The following is a 19923-nucleotide window of genomic DNA, read 5'->3' on the forward strand; positions in this document are numbered from 1 at the left end:
CTATAGTTTTTGCATGTCTCAGAAATTTGTCTAAATATTTGTTCTTCTATCTCCCTCTCACTGTTTGGGGGTCACGAGCCCCCACTCCCTTTTTACCTCCCTCTCTATTCCATCTGAAAATCCTGTAACCAGGAATGTTGAGCTGCCATACCTGCCCCTCTTTCAGCCACGTCTCTGTAATAGCTATAATATCATAGTCCCAAGTATCTACCTGTGCCCTCAGCTCCTCTGTCTTGTTTGCTATACTCCTTGGATTGAAGTATATACCATTTAGTACAGGCAAACCTCCTTGTTGACTACTATCCAGCCCTCGATTCCTCTGTCCTTCCAATTTACTTTCTACGTTTTTGTTTCCAATTCCAGTTTTTCTTCCCTCCCTATTGACTCTATATATTTAGGTTCCCATCCCCCTGCCAAGCTAGTTTAAACCCTCCCCAACAGCACTAGCAAACCCTCCCATGAGGATATTGGTCCCGTTCCTGTTGAGGTGCAACCCTTCTGGCTTGTAGAGGTCCCACCTCCCCCAGAAACAGTTTCAATTCCTCAGGAATCTAAAGCCCTCCCTCCTACACCATCTCTCCAGCCACGCATTCATCTGCTCTATCTTCCTATTTCTGTACTCACCAGCATGTGGCACTGGTAGTAATCCGGAGATTACTACCTTTTGAGGTCCTGCTTGTTAACCTCTTCCCTAGCTCCCTAAACTCTGCCTGCAGGACCTCATCTGGCTGTTCACCCCCCCTCCCTCCCTCTCGCCCCCCCCCCCCCCCTCAGAATGCCCTGCAGCTGTTCAGTGACATCCATGACCCTGGTACCAGGGAGGCAACATACCATCCTGGAGTCACGTCTGCGGCCGCAGAAACGCCTGTCTGCTCCCCTAACTATTGAATCCCCTATCACTATTGCTCTCCCCCTTGTCTTCTCTCTCTCTCCTCACCCACCCCTGCCTGTGCAGCTGAGCCTTCCATGGTGCTGTGGACTTGGCTCTGGCTGCACTCCCCAGAGGAACCATCGCCGTCACCAGTACTCTGCACCGAATACTGGTTGGTGAGCAAGATGGGCTTAGAGGACTCCTGCCCTACCTGCCTGGTCCTCCTCTTCTGTCTGACGGTCACCCATTCCCTCTCTGCCTGCAGTCTCTTAAACTGCGGGGTGACCACCTCCCGAAATGTGCTATCCACATAGCTCTCAGCCTCGCGGATGCACAACAGTGACTGCAGCCGCCACTCAAGCTCCGTAACCCAGTGCTCGAGCTGCGGTAGCTGGCGACACTTCCCGCACATGCGGTCGTCCAGACCACGGGAGGTGTCCAGGACTTCCCACATGGTACAGGATGTGCATTCCACAGGTGTGAGCTGCCCTGCCATACCTCTAATTAACAGACTATTTATTAACCTAAACAGAAAATGCTGGAAATACTCAGCAGGTCAGGCAGCATCTGTGGAGAGAGAAACAGAGTTAACGTTTCAGGTCGATGACCTTTCGTCCTGATTTACTGGGCTAAGATCCTTTCTCTGCTGCCTTTATCTCATCATTTATTATCAGAGCTACCCCACCTCCTTTTCCATTTTGCTTATCTTTTCTAAAAAATCACGTACCCTGGAACATTTAGTTCCCAACCTTGGTCACCCTGCAACCACGTCTCCGTAATGGCTACTAGATCAAACCCATTTATTTCTATTTGTGCCATTAATTCATCTATCTTGTTATGAATGCTTCGTGTATTCGGATATAGCGCCTTTAATTTTAACTTTTTATTATTTTTCTCCCGTGGCCTTAGTCGCTAATGCCCTATTACCCTTATTAAACTCTCTGTCCTCTCCTGACACGACCTGCTTGATTTTACTGAAATTGCTACTCTGCTCTACCTCCTTGACTTTTCTCTTCAGACTTATAAATTTACTCTTATCTGAACCCTCCCTCCCCAGCATTAATTTAAAGCCCTATCTCCTGCCCTAATTATTCGATTCGCCAGGATACTGGTCCCAGCTCTGTTTAAGTCAAGTCTGTCCCAACAAAATGGCTCCCCAGTACTGGTGCCAGTGCCCCATGAATTGAAATCCCTGCCTCCCACAACACTTTCAGCCACGCATTTAAAACACTAATCTGTTTGTCCCTATGCCAATTTGCATGTGGCTCCAGTACTAATCCAGAGATTATTACCTTCCAGCAAATTATATTCGAGTTGAACTGTGCAGGAAAAAGTCTAACAGTGCATGCCACGAGATGCCCTGTTCCAGCCAGATTTAATCCATTAGCTTCCAGCATTTAAGGTCCTATGACTTTTCCAGTTTGTGTAGAAGATCATCCTCCCTGGATGGTTCTGTCCCAAGTCTATCCTATGGACTGTCATTGGAAGGGCAGGCAGTCATCCCGTTGCAGCATTCTTGATACTATACAACTTTTACTGCATAAAGGAAATGTATTTGCATACAATCTTCATCATTTGAGGATTGTATTTTGCTTACTATTAGGAACAAAAATTATGCTAAACAACTTCTCCCTATGATTCTAAAGACCTTGTTTGTAGTAACTAATGCATCAACTTGGAGAGCAGAGTATAACTTTGATTCTTGGAAGAATAATTGACTACTTGCTTTAATGTTCTTGTGTTAATAAACAGCTTTTTGATTCTATTATATTTCTCTTCAATCTTGAAGAATGCAACAACAGACAGTCCATGATTAAGATAGTAATGCATGGACTGAGGAAGCAGCAGGCTTAATGAACTGAGTGGCTTTTTCTTCTTTGTGTTTGGCTGTTCATCCTAATGCAGCATGCAACTTAAATTCCTATTTTCAAAGCTTGTTCTTGGTTTAACCAACTTGACTAAATGATCTAAACTTGGCAATGTAGGCTCTAATCACTACTTTGAGAATGAATCCGTAATGAGACTAGCTTGTTTAAAGTACTGCTTCAAAATGCAATGTTGCTGTCCTTTCCACACGTAGTTCAAATCTCACTGTCAGTCCAAAGTAGAGTAACGTTTTCCATAGCCTCATCTGTTCAGAATGCTTGCATTTTTATTGGTTATTGAATGTGTAACCAGTAAATCTTGGTTATGGCAATTGGTATCTAAAAATGATTGAGCGAAGCAATCACTGTACGTTAATTTTTAGCCATCAAACTTGCAGATCTGGGGTAGTCGTCTAGAGTCTTGTACTAGTTCTAACCTCCAATTCTATCCATCAAAACTCATATTTAATTTCTGTGTCCACATTGGATATAGTGCAACACTTCCAGTTATTGAATAGCATATAACTGCATTGAAAGGCTTGTCTTAAGAGTTTCCTGATATTGTATGAAGTTTACTCTGTATTGAGTTGAAATATGAGCATTTATGTAAGCCAGCTAGTAATAAAAATATATGGATTTGAAGTAATCTCTATTGTATTAGCTTATATTATGTAACACTCTTGGTGTGAACCATAGAACAGTACAGCACAGAAGGAGGCCATTCAGCCCATCAAGTCTGCACCAGCTCTTTTGAAGAGCAAGCCCGTTAGTCCCACTCCCCTGCTCTTTCCCCATATCTCTGCAATTTTTTCTCCAAGTATTTATCCAATTCCCTTTTGAAGGTTACTATTAAATCTGAATCCACCACCCTAGGCAGTGCATTCCAAATCCTAACCAAGCATTGTGTAAAAATGTTTTTCCTCATGTCGCCTCAGGTTCTTTTTCCAATCACTTTAAATCTGTGCCCTCTAGTTATTGACCCTTCAGCCATTGGAAACAGTTTCTATTTATTTACTCTATCTAAACCCTTCATCATTTTAAATACCTCTATCAAATCTCCTCTGAGCCTTCTCTGCTCCAAGGAGAACAACCCCAGGTTAAAGTCATAGTTATACAGCACAGAAAGAGGCCCTTCGGCCCATCGTGTCTGCACCGGCCATCAAGCCCTATCTATTCTAATCCCATTTTCCAGCAGTTGGTCTGTAGCCTTGTATGCTATGGCTCATCTAAATGCTTCTTGACTGTTGGTTCCTGCCTCTACCACCCTTTCAGGCAGTGAGTTCCAGATTCCAACCACTCTCTGGGTGGAAACATTTTTCCTCAAATCCCCTCTAAACCTTCTGCCCCTTACCTTGAAACTATGCCCCCTGGTTATTGACCCCTCTACTAAGGGGGAAAGTTCCTTTCTATCTACCCTATCTATGCCCCTCATAATTTTGTACACCTCATTCAGATCCCCCTCAACCTTCTCTGCTCTAAGGAAAACAACCCCAGCCTGTCCAGTCTCCATAGCTGAAATGCTCCAGCCCAGGTTACATCCTGGCGAATCTTCTCTACACCCTCTCTAATGCAATCACATCCTTCCTATAGTGTGGTGACCAGAACTGCACACACAATTCCAGCTGTGGCCTAACTAGCGTTTTGTTCAGCTCCATCATAATCTCCCTGCTCTTCTATTCTATGCCTCGGCTAATGAAGGCAAGTATCCCATATGCCTTCTTAACCACCTTATCTACCTGTCCCGCTGCCTTCAGGGATCTATGTACATGAACACCAAGGTCCCTCTGATCCTCTGTCCTTCCTAGGGTCCTAACATTCATTGTGTATTCCCTTGCCTTGTTAGTCCTCCCAAAATGCATCACCTCACACTTTTCAGGGTTAAATTCCATTTGCCACTTCTGCCCATCTGACCAATCCGTCTATATCGTCCTGTAGCCTGAGGTTTCCCTCCTCACTATTTACCACTCCACCAGTTTTCGTGTCATCTGCGAACTTGCTGATCATACCTCCTATATTCATATCTAAATCATTAATGTACACTACAAACAGCAAAGGACCCAGCACCGATCCCTGCAGTACACCACTGGCCACAGGCTTCCAGTCACAAAAACAACCTTCGACCATCACCCTCTGCCTCCTGCCACGAAGCCAATTTTGGATCCAATGTGCCAAATTGCCCTGGATCCCATGGGCTCTTGCCTTCTTGACCAGTCTCCCACATGGGACTTTGTCAAGAGCCTTACTGAAGTCCATGTAGACTACATCAACTGCACTACCCTCATCCACACACCTAGTCACCACCTCTCAAAATTCAATCAAATTGGTTAGACATGGTCTCCACCTAACAAAGCCATCTTTGTCCTTTTCCATGACTACCTTAAATCTCACCAAATTATGGTCACTGTCACCAAAATGCTCTCCTACTGATACTGCTACCACTTGCCTGGCTACATTCACTAGAATTAGGTCCAGTACCGCCCCCTCTCTTGTAGGACTTTCTACATGCTGGCTCAAAAAGCTCTCCTTGATGCACTTCAAGAATTCTGCACCCTCTAAGCCTTTCACACTCTGACTATCCCAGTTAATATTGGGGAAGTTGAAATCCCCTACTATTATTACCCTATTATTACACTTCTCGAGATTTGCCCACCTATATGTTCCTCTAGCTCCCCCTGACTGTTTGGGGGCCTATAGTACACTCCCAGCAAAGTGCTTGCCCCCTTTTTGTTTTTAAGTTCTACCCATATGGCCTCATTAGAGGAACCTGCTAAGATATCATCCCTCTTACCGCAGTAATTGACTCCTTGATCAATATTGAGACACCCCCTCTTTTACACCCCCCTCTGTCTCGCCTGACAATTCTATACCCTGGAATATTGAGCTGCACCCCCCCCCCCCCTCAACCATGTCTCTGTGATAGCAACAACAATACCATACTCCCATGTGTTCATCAACACCTTCAGTTCATCTGCCTTACTCGCAAGACTCCTTGCATTAAAATAAATGCCATCCAGCCTTGCCATACTCCCTTGTGCCATTACATATTTGCTCTGCCTTCCAGGCTGACTTGTTTTTTCCTCTATATTTGGCTGTGCATCACCTCCTACTATAGCTCCACTCTGTATCCCCATCCCCCTGCCAAGATAGTTTAAACCCCCCCAACAGCACTAGCAAACCTCCCCGCAAGGATGTTCATCCCGTTCCGGTTCAGGTGCAACCCGTCCGACTTGTACAGGTCCCACCTTCCCCAGAAGCAGACCCAGTGATCCAGGAAACTAAAGCCCTCCCTCCTGCACCAACTCTTTAGCCACGCATTCATCTGCTCTATCCTCCTATTCCTATACTCACTAGCACGTGGCACCGGGAGTAATCCAGAGATTACAATCTTTTGAGGTCCTACTTTTTAATCTGCTACCTAGCTCCCTAAATTCTTGTTGCAGGACCTCATCCTTCTTTCTACCCATGTCGTTGGTATCATTGTGAACCACAACCTCTGACTGTTTGCCCGCCCCCTTCAGAATTCCCTCCTGCCGTTCAGACATCCTTGACCCTGGCACCAGGGAGGCAACATACCATCCTGGAGTCGCGTCTGTGGCCGCAGAAACTCCTGTCTGTGCCCCTCACTATTGAGTCTCCTACCACTATTGCCCTTCCACTCTTACTCCTCCCCCCTTGTGCAGCTGAGCCACCCACAGTGCTGTGAACTTGGCTCTGGCTTCACTTCCCCAGAGGAACTGTCACTTACACCATTTTCCAACACAGAAAAATGGTTGTTGAGTGAGATGCACTCTGGGGCTCTCCTGACTACCTGCCTGCCCCCCTTCTTCTGACTGGTGGTAAACCATTCCCTCTCTGACTGCACTTAAGCTGTGGGGTGACCACATCTAAAAACGTGCTATCCACGTAACTCTCAGCCTCACAGATACACCGCAGTGCCTCCAGCTGACGCTCAAGCTCCGAAAACCGGATCTAAAGTCAGCCAAACCGTTGGTGCTTACTGCACATGTGGTCATCCTGACTGCAAGTAGTGTCTAGGAATTCCCACATGTTGCAGGCCGTGCAATGCACGGGACTGAGTCCCCCTGCCATACTTTTAATTTTAAAAACTCTTCCCTCAAATTTAAACTCTCAGATTCTCGCTCTCCTGAACTATGAACTACCTTAAAAGAAATAAACTTAAAATTGAAGAAAAAAAAGCACTCGCCCACTACATGCCAATCATCATCTTCCCCTGTGCCGGTGTCACTTTCTGTACTGTGACGTCACTCTCATTCTGCCGTCGCTCCCGCTGCTGTCGCTGCTCGACTGGGCCTGAAAATCACCGACCTTTATTTTCTCCCACAGCCGCTGCTTCCTCAAGTCCGCTGCTGCTGCTGCTCCTCCAGTCTGTCCATGTAACTGTATTCCCTCATCCCTGGAACCATTCTAGTAAATCTCTTCTGTACCCTCAAGTCTTCACCTCCGTCCTAAGGTATGGTGCCCAGAATTAGACACAACCCTTCCGTTGGAGCTGAACTAGTGTTTTATAGAGGTTTAGCATAGCTTCCTGGCTTTTGTACTCTGGGCAAAGCCCAGGATCCCATATGCTTTATTAACTGCTTTGTTAACCTGTCCTGCCACCTTCAAAGATTTATGCACAAACAAACATTATGATTAATTTCCTTTGCACCTATTTCAGTATTTTCAAGAGCTGTTTTGCCTAGGGCAGATGAAAAGAAAAATATCATGGTTAGAAATAATGAGTCCTGTGGTGTCTGGCCTAATTTCTGCTGCAGCCTGGGAACAGCAAGACCCTTGAAAAGCCAAACGTGGATTCTCCTAAAAAGTACGATTAGCACTGAATTGACTGGACTAAAAGAGCTTTCCTCAACATATACCTTGGCACAGCAGGGAATCTCTTGCCTAAAAATAGTCCGTTTCAAAATACAACTCCTAGATGTGCAAGTTCTAACTCTCTCATTTGAGGAACCTGAAGCTTAAAGTGGTATACTAAATATGAATAGTAAATTTAACATCTTGCATACCTCATACTTGACCCAGCTTCTTCAACAAACTTCTCCTCCCACCCCCCCCTCCCCTCCCTGCCAATAAAAAACCTGGTTACAGGCAAATTTGGAACAGAAGTGATGGAATGTTCTCCCTTGCAAAGAAAACTTTTCCTTGTCTCCTTTTATTTAAAAAAAAAAAAAAAAAAATGAACTAGTGTCCCATTTGAAACTCAAATTTAATTTTTGGAGGCATTAGAAAGAAAACCTGTGGTTTTTATAGCGCCTTGTGTTTCTGAAACATTCAAAGTCCTTCATGTACAACAAATTACTTTGAAATGTAGTGACTGTCGTGTAGGCAAACACAGTAGTCATTTTGCACAGAGAATGATCTCCGAAACAAGAAGATGACTGACAAGTTAATCTGTTTTTGGTGCTATTGGTTGAGAGCGATGTTGGTGCAGACACTGGGGGAGGGAAACTCCTATTCTTCAGATAATGCCATGTGATCTCTAATCCGTACCACAGACACGAGCAAACGCGGTCTCATCGACACCCAACACTGCAACACCCCTTCCGTACTGCTCTCGCGTCCCCAGGAGTCTTATTTGGAGGGAGTCCCCCATGCAGAAACTTTTAAAACCACTGTTTTAAGACAAACCAAAGCAATGCCGAGTCAATTTTTTTTCAGTAAACTTTCAAGCCATGGTATAAATTTGTAATTGGACATATCAGGTTTTGACCTAATTGCTTGCAATAACCATCCCAAATATGGCCTGGCGTGCTATGTCAAACAATGCATTGAAAGCAGCACCAAACTTGAGAATACCAGTATTGCCAGAGTTTTCACTACAGCAATACTAGTAGGAGAGCTAACAATCTTCCCATGTCTACAAACCACCACTCGTACAGTGACCTGACCCACTGCTCCCTCCTAGTCAACATCCATCTTGGAGACTTTAATAGCCACCACACAATGTGGGGCTATGCAGACGTCAGCTATGATGGAGAAGCAATTGTACAGTGGGCTTCACTAGAGAATAAATTCCTCCTTTTTGACGCCAAAGATCGAGGTACGTTTCATTCATCAAGGTGATAGAGAGAATATAACCCAGACCTATGTTTCCTCTCTAAAGACAGCAAAGGAAACCCAGTCATCGCCTCCTGGACCGTTCTTGATAACTTCCCCAACAGGCAACACAGGCCCTCAGTCATCAACGTTGGCATAGAAATTCTTGTCATTACATCAACACCGGAACCATGATGGAACTTCAAAAAAGCAGACTGGGAATCCTTCCAAAGGTCAGTTGACACTAACATCCGGTGGATTCCGCCAACCACCAATGCAGTCAACAGATTTATAGCAATTATTAAAATGATTAAAGCTGCCTTGGCGGGGGGGTTTAGAAAGACACATATTCCTTGTTGGATGGAAGAAAGCGAGATTCTCTACCAGGAGTATTCGCTGAACAAGAACCCAGCCACAGCCATCGCAATGCTGGAGTCCTTGAACTCAGCTCAGCGAGCCATGAAAGGTGGAGGAGCCTTGTGGATAAGACTAACTTCACTCACTCCAGCAGGAAAGCATAGGCCCTGCACTGTCAACTTGGCAGGGCAAACCCTGCCTATAAACACAGGCCAACTATCATTGCATCCCACTTGATACAAGCATCAAAGGCTCCGGTGGACAAAGAATTTTGACGGCAGGTGAAGCGGCAGCCTTCGACGAACTTGATGGCTGCACCAAGATGGTCAACTATGTCTGATCCATTCACCTTGGACGAACTAAACGCAGCCCTGTCGACAACCAAATCTGGAAAAGCTGCTGGTCCAGATGGTGTTTACCCAGAATTCTTAAAAGCACTGGGACCCAAAGCGAAGAGATGGTTGACCTCCTCCTTCTCCGAGGTACTGGCAACTGGTAAAATTCCATCTATTTTGGAGGAAGACTAAAATAATTGCCCTCCTGAAGCAGGGGAAGAACGCTTGCGAAGCCTCCAGCTACCGCCCGATGTCCTTACTTTGCACTTGTCATAACATAGAAACATAGAAGATAAGAGCAGGAGTAGGCCATTCGGCCCTTCGCGCCTGCTCCGCCATTCAATGAGATCATGGCTGATCATTCAAATTCAGTACCCTGTCCCTGCCTTCTCCCCATATCCCTTGATCCCTTTAGCCTCAAGAAATATATCCAACTCTTTCTTGAATATATTTAATGAACTGGCCTCCACCGCCCTCTGTGGCAGAGAATTCCACAGGTTCACCACTCTCTGGGTGAAGAAATTCCTCCTCATTTCAGTCCTAAAATGTCCTACCCCTTATCCTTAGACTATGACCCCTGGTTCTGGACTCCCCGGCCATCATAAACATCCTTCCTGCATCTAGTCTGTCCAGGCCTGACAGAATTTTATAGGTTTCGATGAGATCCCCTCTCAATCTTCTAAACTCCAGTGAGTATAAGCCCAATCGACACAATCTCTCCTCATACGTCATTCCTGCCATCCCAGGTATCAGCCTGGTGAATCTTCGCTGCACTCCTTCCATGGCAAGAACGTCCTTCCTCAGGTAAGGCGACCAAAACTGCACACAATACTCAAGGTGCGGTCTCACCAAGGCCTTGTACAACTGCAGCAAGACATCCTTGTTCTTGTACTCGAACCCTCTTGCTACGAAGGCCAACATACCATTTGCCGCCTTAAAGTGCTGGAAAGGCTACTACTCCACAGACTAGCCCCCATCATCGAGCCAACCACCCCTAAGGAGCAAGCGGGCTTCCAGAATGGCCGTAACTGCTGGATGTTTAAAGCACATCGAAGCAGACTTCCAGTGCCATCTCAAGACCGCCGTAGCACTTGTGGACCTGTCAGTGGCGTATAACACAGTATGGAAGCATAGGCTGCTTTTCAAGCTCTCCACCATTTTACACTGCAGAACAACAATCCATCTTCTCAACTTCATGCTTGGCAACCAATGCTTCAGTGTGTACACTGGCACCCAGAAGAGCAGCTATAGGACATTGAACAACAGACTCCCACAGGGTTCTGTCCTGGCACCCATGTTATTCAGTGTTTACACAAGTGACCTGCCTCAAACAGAGTCCCACAAGTTCGTATACACTGATGACATTGTCTTGGCCATGCAAAAAATGAATCTGTCCATCACTGAAGAGACCCTGACCAGTGATTTACAGAGGATGGAGGCCTACTTCCACCGATGGCGACTTTGGCCAAACCCGCAAACGACCGCCGCCTCGACATTCCGCCTCAACACCCATCAAGCAAACCAAGCTTTGAAAGTCTCCTTTTGCAGTGCAGAGGTAAACCATGCCAAAAACACCACCTATTTAGGAGTTGCGCTTGATCGCACCCTGTCATATAGGAGGGCAATTATTTTAGTCTTTCTCCAAAATAGATGGAATTTTACCAGGCCAAAATCCTGGAACTCCCTTCCTAACAGCATTGTGGGTGTACCTACACCATATGGACTGCAGTGGTTCAAGAAGGTGGCTCACCACCATCTTCTCGAGGGCAATTCGGGATGGGCACTAAATGCAGGCCTAGCCAGCCAGCGACGCCCACATCCCATCAATGAATTAAAAAAAAAAGACATCTCCAGAACCTTGGGAAGAAACTAAAGAGTAGGGTCAACTTGATCCAGAAACTCGCCGGATCCACATAGGGAGCAGCTGCTCAAACCCTTTGTACGGCAGTACTCTCCCTGGTGTATTCTACAGCGGAGTACTGCTCTCCGGCATGGCTATGAAATCCGCATGTCAAATCCGTTGATGTCCAGCTGAATTTTACTGAGAATTATCACCAGTATGCTTTTATCGACACCAACACCTTGGCTGCCCGTGCTTGCAAACATCGCACCACCACATCTATGCCACGAATATGCAGTCTCCAGAGAATACAACCGCTACACCAGCTTAGAAATGCCAATCCAGGCCAACTTGAACAACCTACCACCAACCCGTCTCAAATCTAGAAGGCCAATTTGGGCTGTCGCCGAAGCCCTTGATGACCGATGGCGAAATGCTTGGAAGAACTGTGACATATGGAATGGATTCCTTATAGAGGATCCCACAATACAACCTGAAATATCAAACCTTCCTCGCAAACAGTGGACAACCATTAACCGCCTCAGAACCGGTCATGGTAGATGCTGCCACCTTCTCCATAGATGGAAAATTAAAGCAACCCCATCATGCAACTGCAGAGCTCCTGATCAGACCTTGGAGCACATCATTGAGCACTGCCCTCGGAGGAAATTCGCAGGCAGCCTACAAGATATCCACACTGTTACACCGGAAGCTTTGGCCTGGATATCTGACTTGGATATTGACATCTGATTTGCTTTGCTACTATCATACAAAAGAGAGAAGAATTTGTAATATTTTTAAATCCTTGAAAACATGCAATGGGTTAAAGCAAAGAACAGAAACTTTTGTCTCCATGTTGCAATATTACTGCAGTTATCTGGAATACTTAGCTGTAACTTGTACATCTTTGTACAGTATATTCTGAAAAATCCAACAAAGGTGACGGTACAGGATGTCATTTTTAGTGGGGAATAAGGTGTGAATTGTTCCGGATCCTATGTTGCAATTTATCAAACTTAGGAAAGGAGAGGGAAGACATTTCTTTCCTCCTCCACCCCCCCCTCCCCCAATAAACTACCATCTTATACTTTGTACTATAGATCTTTAAATGTGTACTATAGATCTTAAAATGTTAACCATAATTTTGTGGCCTGGTTTAAGTGATGCATGTATTGCAGTCACCAATTAATATGCAAATTGTGTGGTAGAAATTCAGTAGCTGCTTGTCAACAAACAGTGCAATTTCCGACTTTACTGAGCCAACACTTGCTGTTTTTAATGGAATAGTGCAGGGAATGACAGATTGCAGAGTCCAGATTAACCCAGGCTCTGCTTCAGCTATCTACTTAACCCATGTCTGTCAACAGAAGCTTTCAATGATATTTGGTTAACCCTGGGATTAGTGACACTATATCCATTTGCAACTTCTCCAATAATGAAGCGGTCCATGCCCGAATGCAGCAACACCTGGACAACATTCAGGCTTGGGCTGATAAGTGGCAAGTAACGTTTGCGTCACAAAAGTGCCAGGCAATGACTATCTCCAACAAGCGAGAGTCTAACCACTGCCCCTTGACATTCAACAGCATTACCATCGCCGAATCCCCCACCATCAATATCCTGGGGGTCACTATTGACCAGAAACTTAACTGGACCAGCCACATAAATATTGTGGCTACAAGAGCAGGTCAGAGGTTGGGTATTCTGCAGCGAGTGTCTCACCTCCTGACTCCCCAAAGTCTTTCCACCATCTACAAGGCACAAGTCAGGAGTGTGATGGAATACTCTCCACTTGCCTGGATGAGTGCAACTTCAACAACACTCAAGAAGCTCGACACCAACTAGGACAAAGCAGCCTGCTTGATTGGCACCCCATCCACCACCTTAAACATTCACTCCCTGCACCACCGGCGCACCGTGGCTGCGGTGTGTCCATTTACAAGATGCACTGCAGCAACTCGCCAAGCCTCTTTCGGCAACACCTCCCAAACCCGAGATCTCCACCTAGAAGGACAAGGGCAGCTAGAAGAATTAGCAAATCATGAATTTTCTACTTTAGGTACAAAATAACAATGAAAAACTATCTAGATATAGTGTACAAACAAGCAAGGTTGCTTTTTCACATTGCATCTAATCAGTGTCCCAAGCCTATTTTTTGTTTCGATTTGAACTCCAGTTGAATACCTCCTTTGACGAATGGGGATGTTGTCCTCAGCAGCATTAAAATTGGAGCATTCAATTGCTGGGATCCAGAGTTTCCTTTATCAGACATCACAACTCCTTGGAGTGCAGGAAATTAGAACCCTCTTAACGGCCTGCTCTCCATTCTCCAAAGAGCATATGTTGGATCTCTGGCTGAGAGGAGGATATTGGTGGTAGTAAAAGCTCAGAATCTGGTCTTGAGCAGTAAAGGATGGGTGTAACTTTATCCCCCTTTTTAATTCCCTTCAGAATGTGTCCCAATGATTGCATCAACTATATAGTAAGAGCCTTCAGATCTCCAATTAATGATCCTGCTTTTTAAAACTTTGTGGATCTATTCTTTGCGCTTTTGTTTCTATCCCCACCCCCCTCCTCTACCCCCACCTTTTTAAAAATAAATAAATAAATAAATAAATAAATAAAAATAAAAAAATAAATATGTACTTTTCTGATTTCTTGCAGTATGTTCTCATTTACAGCATCTGAATGATTGATTATTAAACCAGTGAGGTTCCGCAGGGCTCAGTATTAGGTCCCTTGCTTTTTGTGGTATATATCTGATATAAACCTGAATATAGGGGGTATGATTAAGAAGTTTGCAGATGATACTAAAATCAGCTGTGTGGATGATACTGAAGGAGGAAGCTGTAGACTGCAGGAAAATATCAATAAATTGGTCAGGTGGGCAGAACAGTGGCAAATGGAATTCAATCCGGAGAAGTGTGAGGTAATGCATTTGGAGAGGGCTAACCAGGAAGGGGAATACACATTAAATGGTAGGACACTGAGTAATGCAGAGGAACAAAGGGACCTTGGAGTGCATGTCCACAGATCCCTGAAGGTAGCAGGCCAGGTAGATAAGGCGGTTAAGAAGGCATACGGAATGCTTGCCTTTATTAGCTGTGGCATTGAATACAAGAGCAGGGGGGTTATGCTTCAACTGTATAAAACACTAGGTAGGCCTCAGCTAGAGCACTGCGTGCAGTTCTGGTCACCACATTACAGGAAAGATGTGATTGCATTAGAGAGGATACAGAGGAGATTTACAAGGATGTTGCTGGGAGTAGAGAATCTTAGCTGTGAGGAAAGACTGGATAGGCTGGATTTGTTTTCCTTGGAACAGAGGAGGCTGAGGGGAGACCTTATTGAGGTGTATAAAATTATGAGGGGCCTAGATAAAGTGGATATAAAGGTCCTATTTCCCTTGGCCGAGGAGTCAAAAACCAGAGGGCACAGATTTAAAGTAATTGGTGGAAGGTTCAGAGGGAATTTGAGGGGAAATTTCTTCATCCAGAGGGTTGTGGGGGTCTGTAAGTCACTGCCTGAAAGGGTGGTAGCGGCAGAAACCCTAACCAAATTTAAAAAGTACTTGGATGTGCACTTGGGCTGCTGTAACCTGCAGGGCTATGGACCAAGAGCTTGGAAGTGGAATTAGGCTGGATAGCTCTTTGTTGGCCGGCGCGGACACAGTGGGCCGAAATGGCCTCCTTCCGTGCTGTAACTTTCTATGATTCTATGAAATAGTAGAAGCAGCAACCCTGGCTTCAGAATCTTGATTGAGTTACTGCTCTTTCAAGTTGAAGTATTTGTGTTTAATGCAGTCCGGTAGTAATCTTTGAGGCATTAACTATCGAGCAGATTCAGCTGGACTGTGACTGTAATCTTCAGAATTCTTGCTCGCAGAAATGGAATTGGAAGGTGCAGAAAGGAGTAGCTTTATGTAGCTACTGAAGTGTAAACATCAAATTGACACAGATAAGCAGTTCTGTAAACTTATTACCTGAAACCTGAATTGCATTTTCCAATTAGAAGAGGGTACGGTGAGGTAGGATCAGTCTCTAACTTACAACTACTACCATGCTCCAGGATGTGCTTAAAACCCCATATTTAAAGATCTGTCTGAAGTGTTTTAAATGCATTTGGCTTGTAAAATGTGATCTTCCAACTTGACTTGCTTCTATGAGCACTTCCAGGAACTTTGATCGCAGTAATTCAGTGAAATCATGTATGCTGCATTAGTTTGTTTAATTCTTCCAACAAGTTTTAAACGATAATCCTACACTGGTTGTTCTATGCTGTTCCTGCTATGTCTGTTTGTGGGAAAGCTAATAATTTTGACCAATGATATTTTTTGTACATCAGAACAAGTTGAGCCTCTAGATTTTCAAACTCTTGCTCCCAAGTTTAATTTTTGAAACTTCAGCTGTAATTTCCCACAGTGAAATAAATGGATAAAGAAAGGTGGTAGAGATATTTTGGAATAGATTGTAGCCAAGTGGTTGTAATGTCTTCAGGTTTTATGGTTATTTCGTTTCCTTAAACTGGGGGGGAAGGCAGAAAGAATCCTAGGTATCCTAAAATGGATTTAGAAAAGTGCTGAATCAAGGTAAAACTGCTTCATTCTAGCTCCATTTAAGAAAAGACTTTTTCAGTGTTGAATGATACCTTGTCTATAATGATTGTAGGGTGTGATAAAGTAACTTGGACTGTCACACCCAGTAGTTTTGGTATATAGATTAAAAAACCCTATTGAGACGCTGGTTTTGTTCTCTCCGGAATACCACAGTCAAAGTTCCAAATGCACCATTGTGCAGTATTTTCCAGTATGCAGTACTTTGATATACCATAGACACATTAGTTTGAGTATAAATGTTACTGTTTCATTTTTCTGCATTGTCACATCTGACCAGTTCCATATCAAATGGTTTGGTATAATTTGTAGTGTGCAACTAAAATATCAACTGTCATGTTAGAACTTCAACAAACTTGTGGCATAAGTGTCATACCTGGACACTTTTATAAACCATTTAAGTATTTTAATTATTGAAAAAACATGAACTGGGTGCATAATTGCACAATTGCTGGGGAAATTGTTTGCCAACACTTTTGAGGAACTGTTATCCCTCAAATATATGGTTTCTGAATATTCTAAGCTGGACGATTGTTCTGTAGCTACAGTTGTTAATACTTGTTTTGTAACTACTAATTTAGGTGATGGAACATTAATAGACCAGTTAGATTACCAGTTTTGTGTCCATGCAAAGCAGTTTGGATGTGGATTACAACTCGAGTTGAGATGATGATGATCTGATTATGGCCTGCATTATGAAACGAAGTGTGGAACTATCTTCAGATGGCTGTCTTGCATCACTTGAGTTTCACCCTTAAATGTGTAACTTCAGTGTGGTATGAAACTAAATCTGGAAAAGTTTTTCTTAAATTTTTAATGTTGAGGTAATTGTTCTGATGCTTTAAAGCTTGCGTGCAGATATGCCTATCTCAGTGCAGAGCGCAGCACGGGAGCTAGCAGTATAACATAAGTCATTCCGACTATGGACATAAGGAGATTCCAGTTGATTTCAAACAAATGAAATATAGTTCTGATAAAGCACCCCGCCCAAAACATTAGCCTGTCTTTCCCTTTCAAATGCTGACTGACTTCTGCATGTGTGGTTTTATTTCTGGTTTCCAGCAATTGTAGCCTTTCTAGATTTGCACAGTATGTTTGTTACTATAGTATATGGCTTTCAGATTAAAGCTTTCACATTTGTTATGTATAAATTATCTCCTGGACAGTGAACAGATTGTTGGATTTAAATTTCACTTGGAAGATCAATCCCTAAAGTGCCACATTGAGAACTTGCATCCAACAAAGGTTTAACTGCCAGTCAATTGCCAGGTTTTTGTTGCTTCTAGATGGAAATGCAGAGATGTTTTGGCAACATTGAGCTATGCCTTAATTGGGCTCTTTCCTCTTCCTTCCTTCTCTTTCCTCTTCCCTTTATTCCCCAATAAATTACCATACTTTTGTAAGAAAGTATTTTTACATCGTGAAGGCAAAACATGACTGAGTATTGATGTTGACGGGGTGTACAGATGCAAGGGGAGGAGATAGATTACTATGGTGGGTCTGTATATTTAGTAGTCAAACATTCTGATTGCACAGCTAGCACTTCTTAATTGGGAAGGCCTCAGTTAATTAAAGTTTTTCAATTTTGTTTGCTTCCAATGAAAACTGAAGTGAATGGAACTATTTGACTATTCTCCATCTCCAGTATGATTGTAGACAAGCAGTTTTATGCTCTAACCAAGTTCATATTTTCTACTTTCTATCCCTCAGGGAACAGCCCATCTTCAGCACCCGAGCCCATGTCTTCCAGATCGATCCTACCACGAAGAAGAACTGGGTTCCCACCAGCAAACATGCTGTGACTGTGTCCTACTTCTATGACAGTACACGCAATGTGTACAGGATAATCAGCCTTGATGGGTCAAAGGTGAGAACTGCACAAAAGTACAGTGCACAAAAGGCTGGGGATTATATTGTATCCGTTTTGCTGTCTGACTAAGAAACTTTAGTGTAAAAGCCTAGGGATTCTGTTTGATAAAATGTTAAATCTTTATGGTTGAGCCTGTCTTTATAATTTAATCCCCTGAGACCTGGAATCATTCTGGTCATTTTTCAGACTTATTTCCAATGCCTGTATCTTTTTTGAGGTAGGGCCTTTTCATTTAACTTGTTCTGAATTGTAGTCCCCTGCCCACCTGATCAACCCCAGTATCTAATTCTCCTTGTTAGTAACTCTCGCTGTCAAGATGCTGCTAAAGTATGATCAATGATTGCTCCTAATACTTTTCCTTTTTGGCTTCTAACAATGGAGGTATAAAATAGGACTCTTATTTTTGAGGGAATTGGTTATTAAATTTCTGGTTACGTTTTCCTCGACCCTGCTATCTTTTTGGTCACCCTGGGAGCAAGACAAGGAAATTCAAAGATCTCCTAGTAGCTTTATTCCTGCGTTTGTCCAAGTCCATCATCCACAGGTGCAGGATATGTAGGATTGTCTGGCAGGCTTCCTCCAACTCTTACGCACCTTTCGAGCCATAGTTAATGCCTAGATTACCCTTGAGCACCAACATGCGGTGTCCAGTTTGCTGAGGTGCTTTCTGGGACCCGCATGGCATTTTTGTTTTGATTTGATTCCATTGATTTTTAAATCTATTATTTTGTTTTTTGTTAGCTAACTCCTTACTGAAATGTTGGTGTTGTCTCCATCATAAAGTGATAACAGTGGAGTTAGGCTTGTCACACCCTATATTTTCCATTGTCCTACTAAAATAGGAGCTTTTCATATTACACATTTACTGTTGCCTTTGCCAATATGTGTTACCCTATATTTATCCATATTAAAATCCATCTGCCATATCTCCGCCTACCTACTTAATTGATCCAAGTATATCTGAGGACAGTTAATCACACTTTTTCTACTCTTTACCTGCTTTGTGTCAAAAGTAAATTTAATAATGCTATTGCAGATCCACTGTGCCATATTCTTCATTAATATTAGTAGTAGCAGGGTTCCCATAACCACTTCCTGTGAAACTTTACTGGTGACTTTTTTTTTCCAGTCAGAGCATTTTGCATTTACACCACCTTCTATCTTGTTGCCAAGCCAGCTCTAAATCCATCTAAACATCTGATCCTTAAGATTATAGGTAAATATTCTTTAGTACACCTATATCTGGCATTTAAATGCAACACCAGAGACTTGAGCACAAAAATCTAGGCTGACACTCCAGTACAGTACTGAGGGAGTGCTGCACTGTCGGAGATGCCATCTTTCGGATGAGACGTTATACTGAGGCCCCATCTGCGCTGTCAGGTGTCCCATGACACTATTTCGAAGAAGAGCAGGGGAGTTACCTCTGGTGCACTGGCCAATATTTATCCCTCCATCAGCATCATTAAAACAGATTATCTGGTCATTATTACATTGCTGTTTGTCGAAGCTTGCTGTGCGTAAATTGGCTGCCGCCTTTCCTACATTACAACCGTAACTACACTTCAAAAGTACTTCATTGGCTGTAAAGTGCTTTGGGATGCCCTGAGGTCATGAAAGGCGCTATATAAATGCAAGTCTTTCTTTAAGAAAAATTGATGCTATATCTGATACTTTAATTAAAATGACCCCCTTCTGATTCTTGCATGGTACAATTAAGAATGGCTAAGTCACGCACTTTCTTTTTGAATCAACTGGTTCATAAACTGTCTGAACAGTGAGTTTTCGGGACAGTGGCCATTGGCAGTCTTCCCTTATGCACTCAATGTTTTGATCAGATTAGTTGGGTGCTGCTTCTAAACCTCATTGAAAGATTAATCTGGTATACCTTGACATGAAGTGTCTTGATAATACAAGCCGAAGTTTAGATTTGAACAGTGTACACTTCAGATTACTTGCACTTGTGTTTTTTGGAATGTAATGGTAATGTTTTACATTTGATTAAAATAGCAAACATGTACAGAATGGATTCAGTATAAATGTCATCTCCACTGCATACAGAATAATGGGCATAAAGCTGTTGATGGTATGCTGTTAGTAGCTTGGCTGGTGAGTGGCA

General features: G+C 43.5%; 1 protein-coding gene across 6 annotated transcripts in view; it reads left to right on the top strand.

The window, feature by feature from the left end:
* Positions 1-19923, top strand: part of LOC147124116 (homer protein homolog 1-like) — a 147856-nt gene that overhangs the window by 34699 nt on the left and 93234 nt on the right. For all 6 annotated transcript variants that reach the window (XM_085982175.1, XM_085982167.1, XM_085982184.1 and 3 more), the window contains exon 2: positions 17645-17801. In XM_085982175.1, the coding sequence (XP_085838301.1) occupies positions 17645-17801 (157 nt within the window). The remainder of the gene's footprint in view (positions 1-17644; positions 17802-19923) is intronic.

This window comes from Somniosus microcephalus, chromosome 1 (assembly GCF_052327205.1).
Source record: "Somniosus microcephalus isolate GS21.2 chromosome 1, FLI_Smic_1.0, whole genome shotgun sequence".
In the NCBI taxonomy this organism is placed as follows: Eukaryota; Metazoa; Chordata; class Chondrichthyes; order Squaliformes; family Somniosidae; genus Somniosus; species Somniosus microcephalus.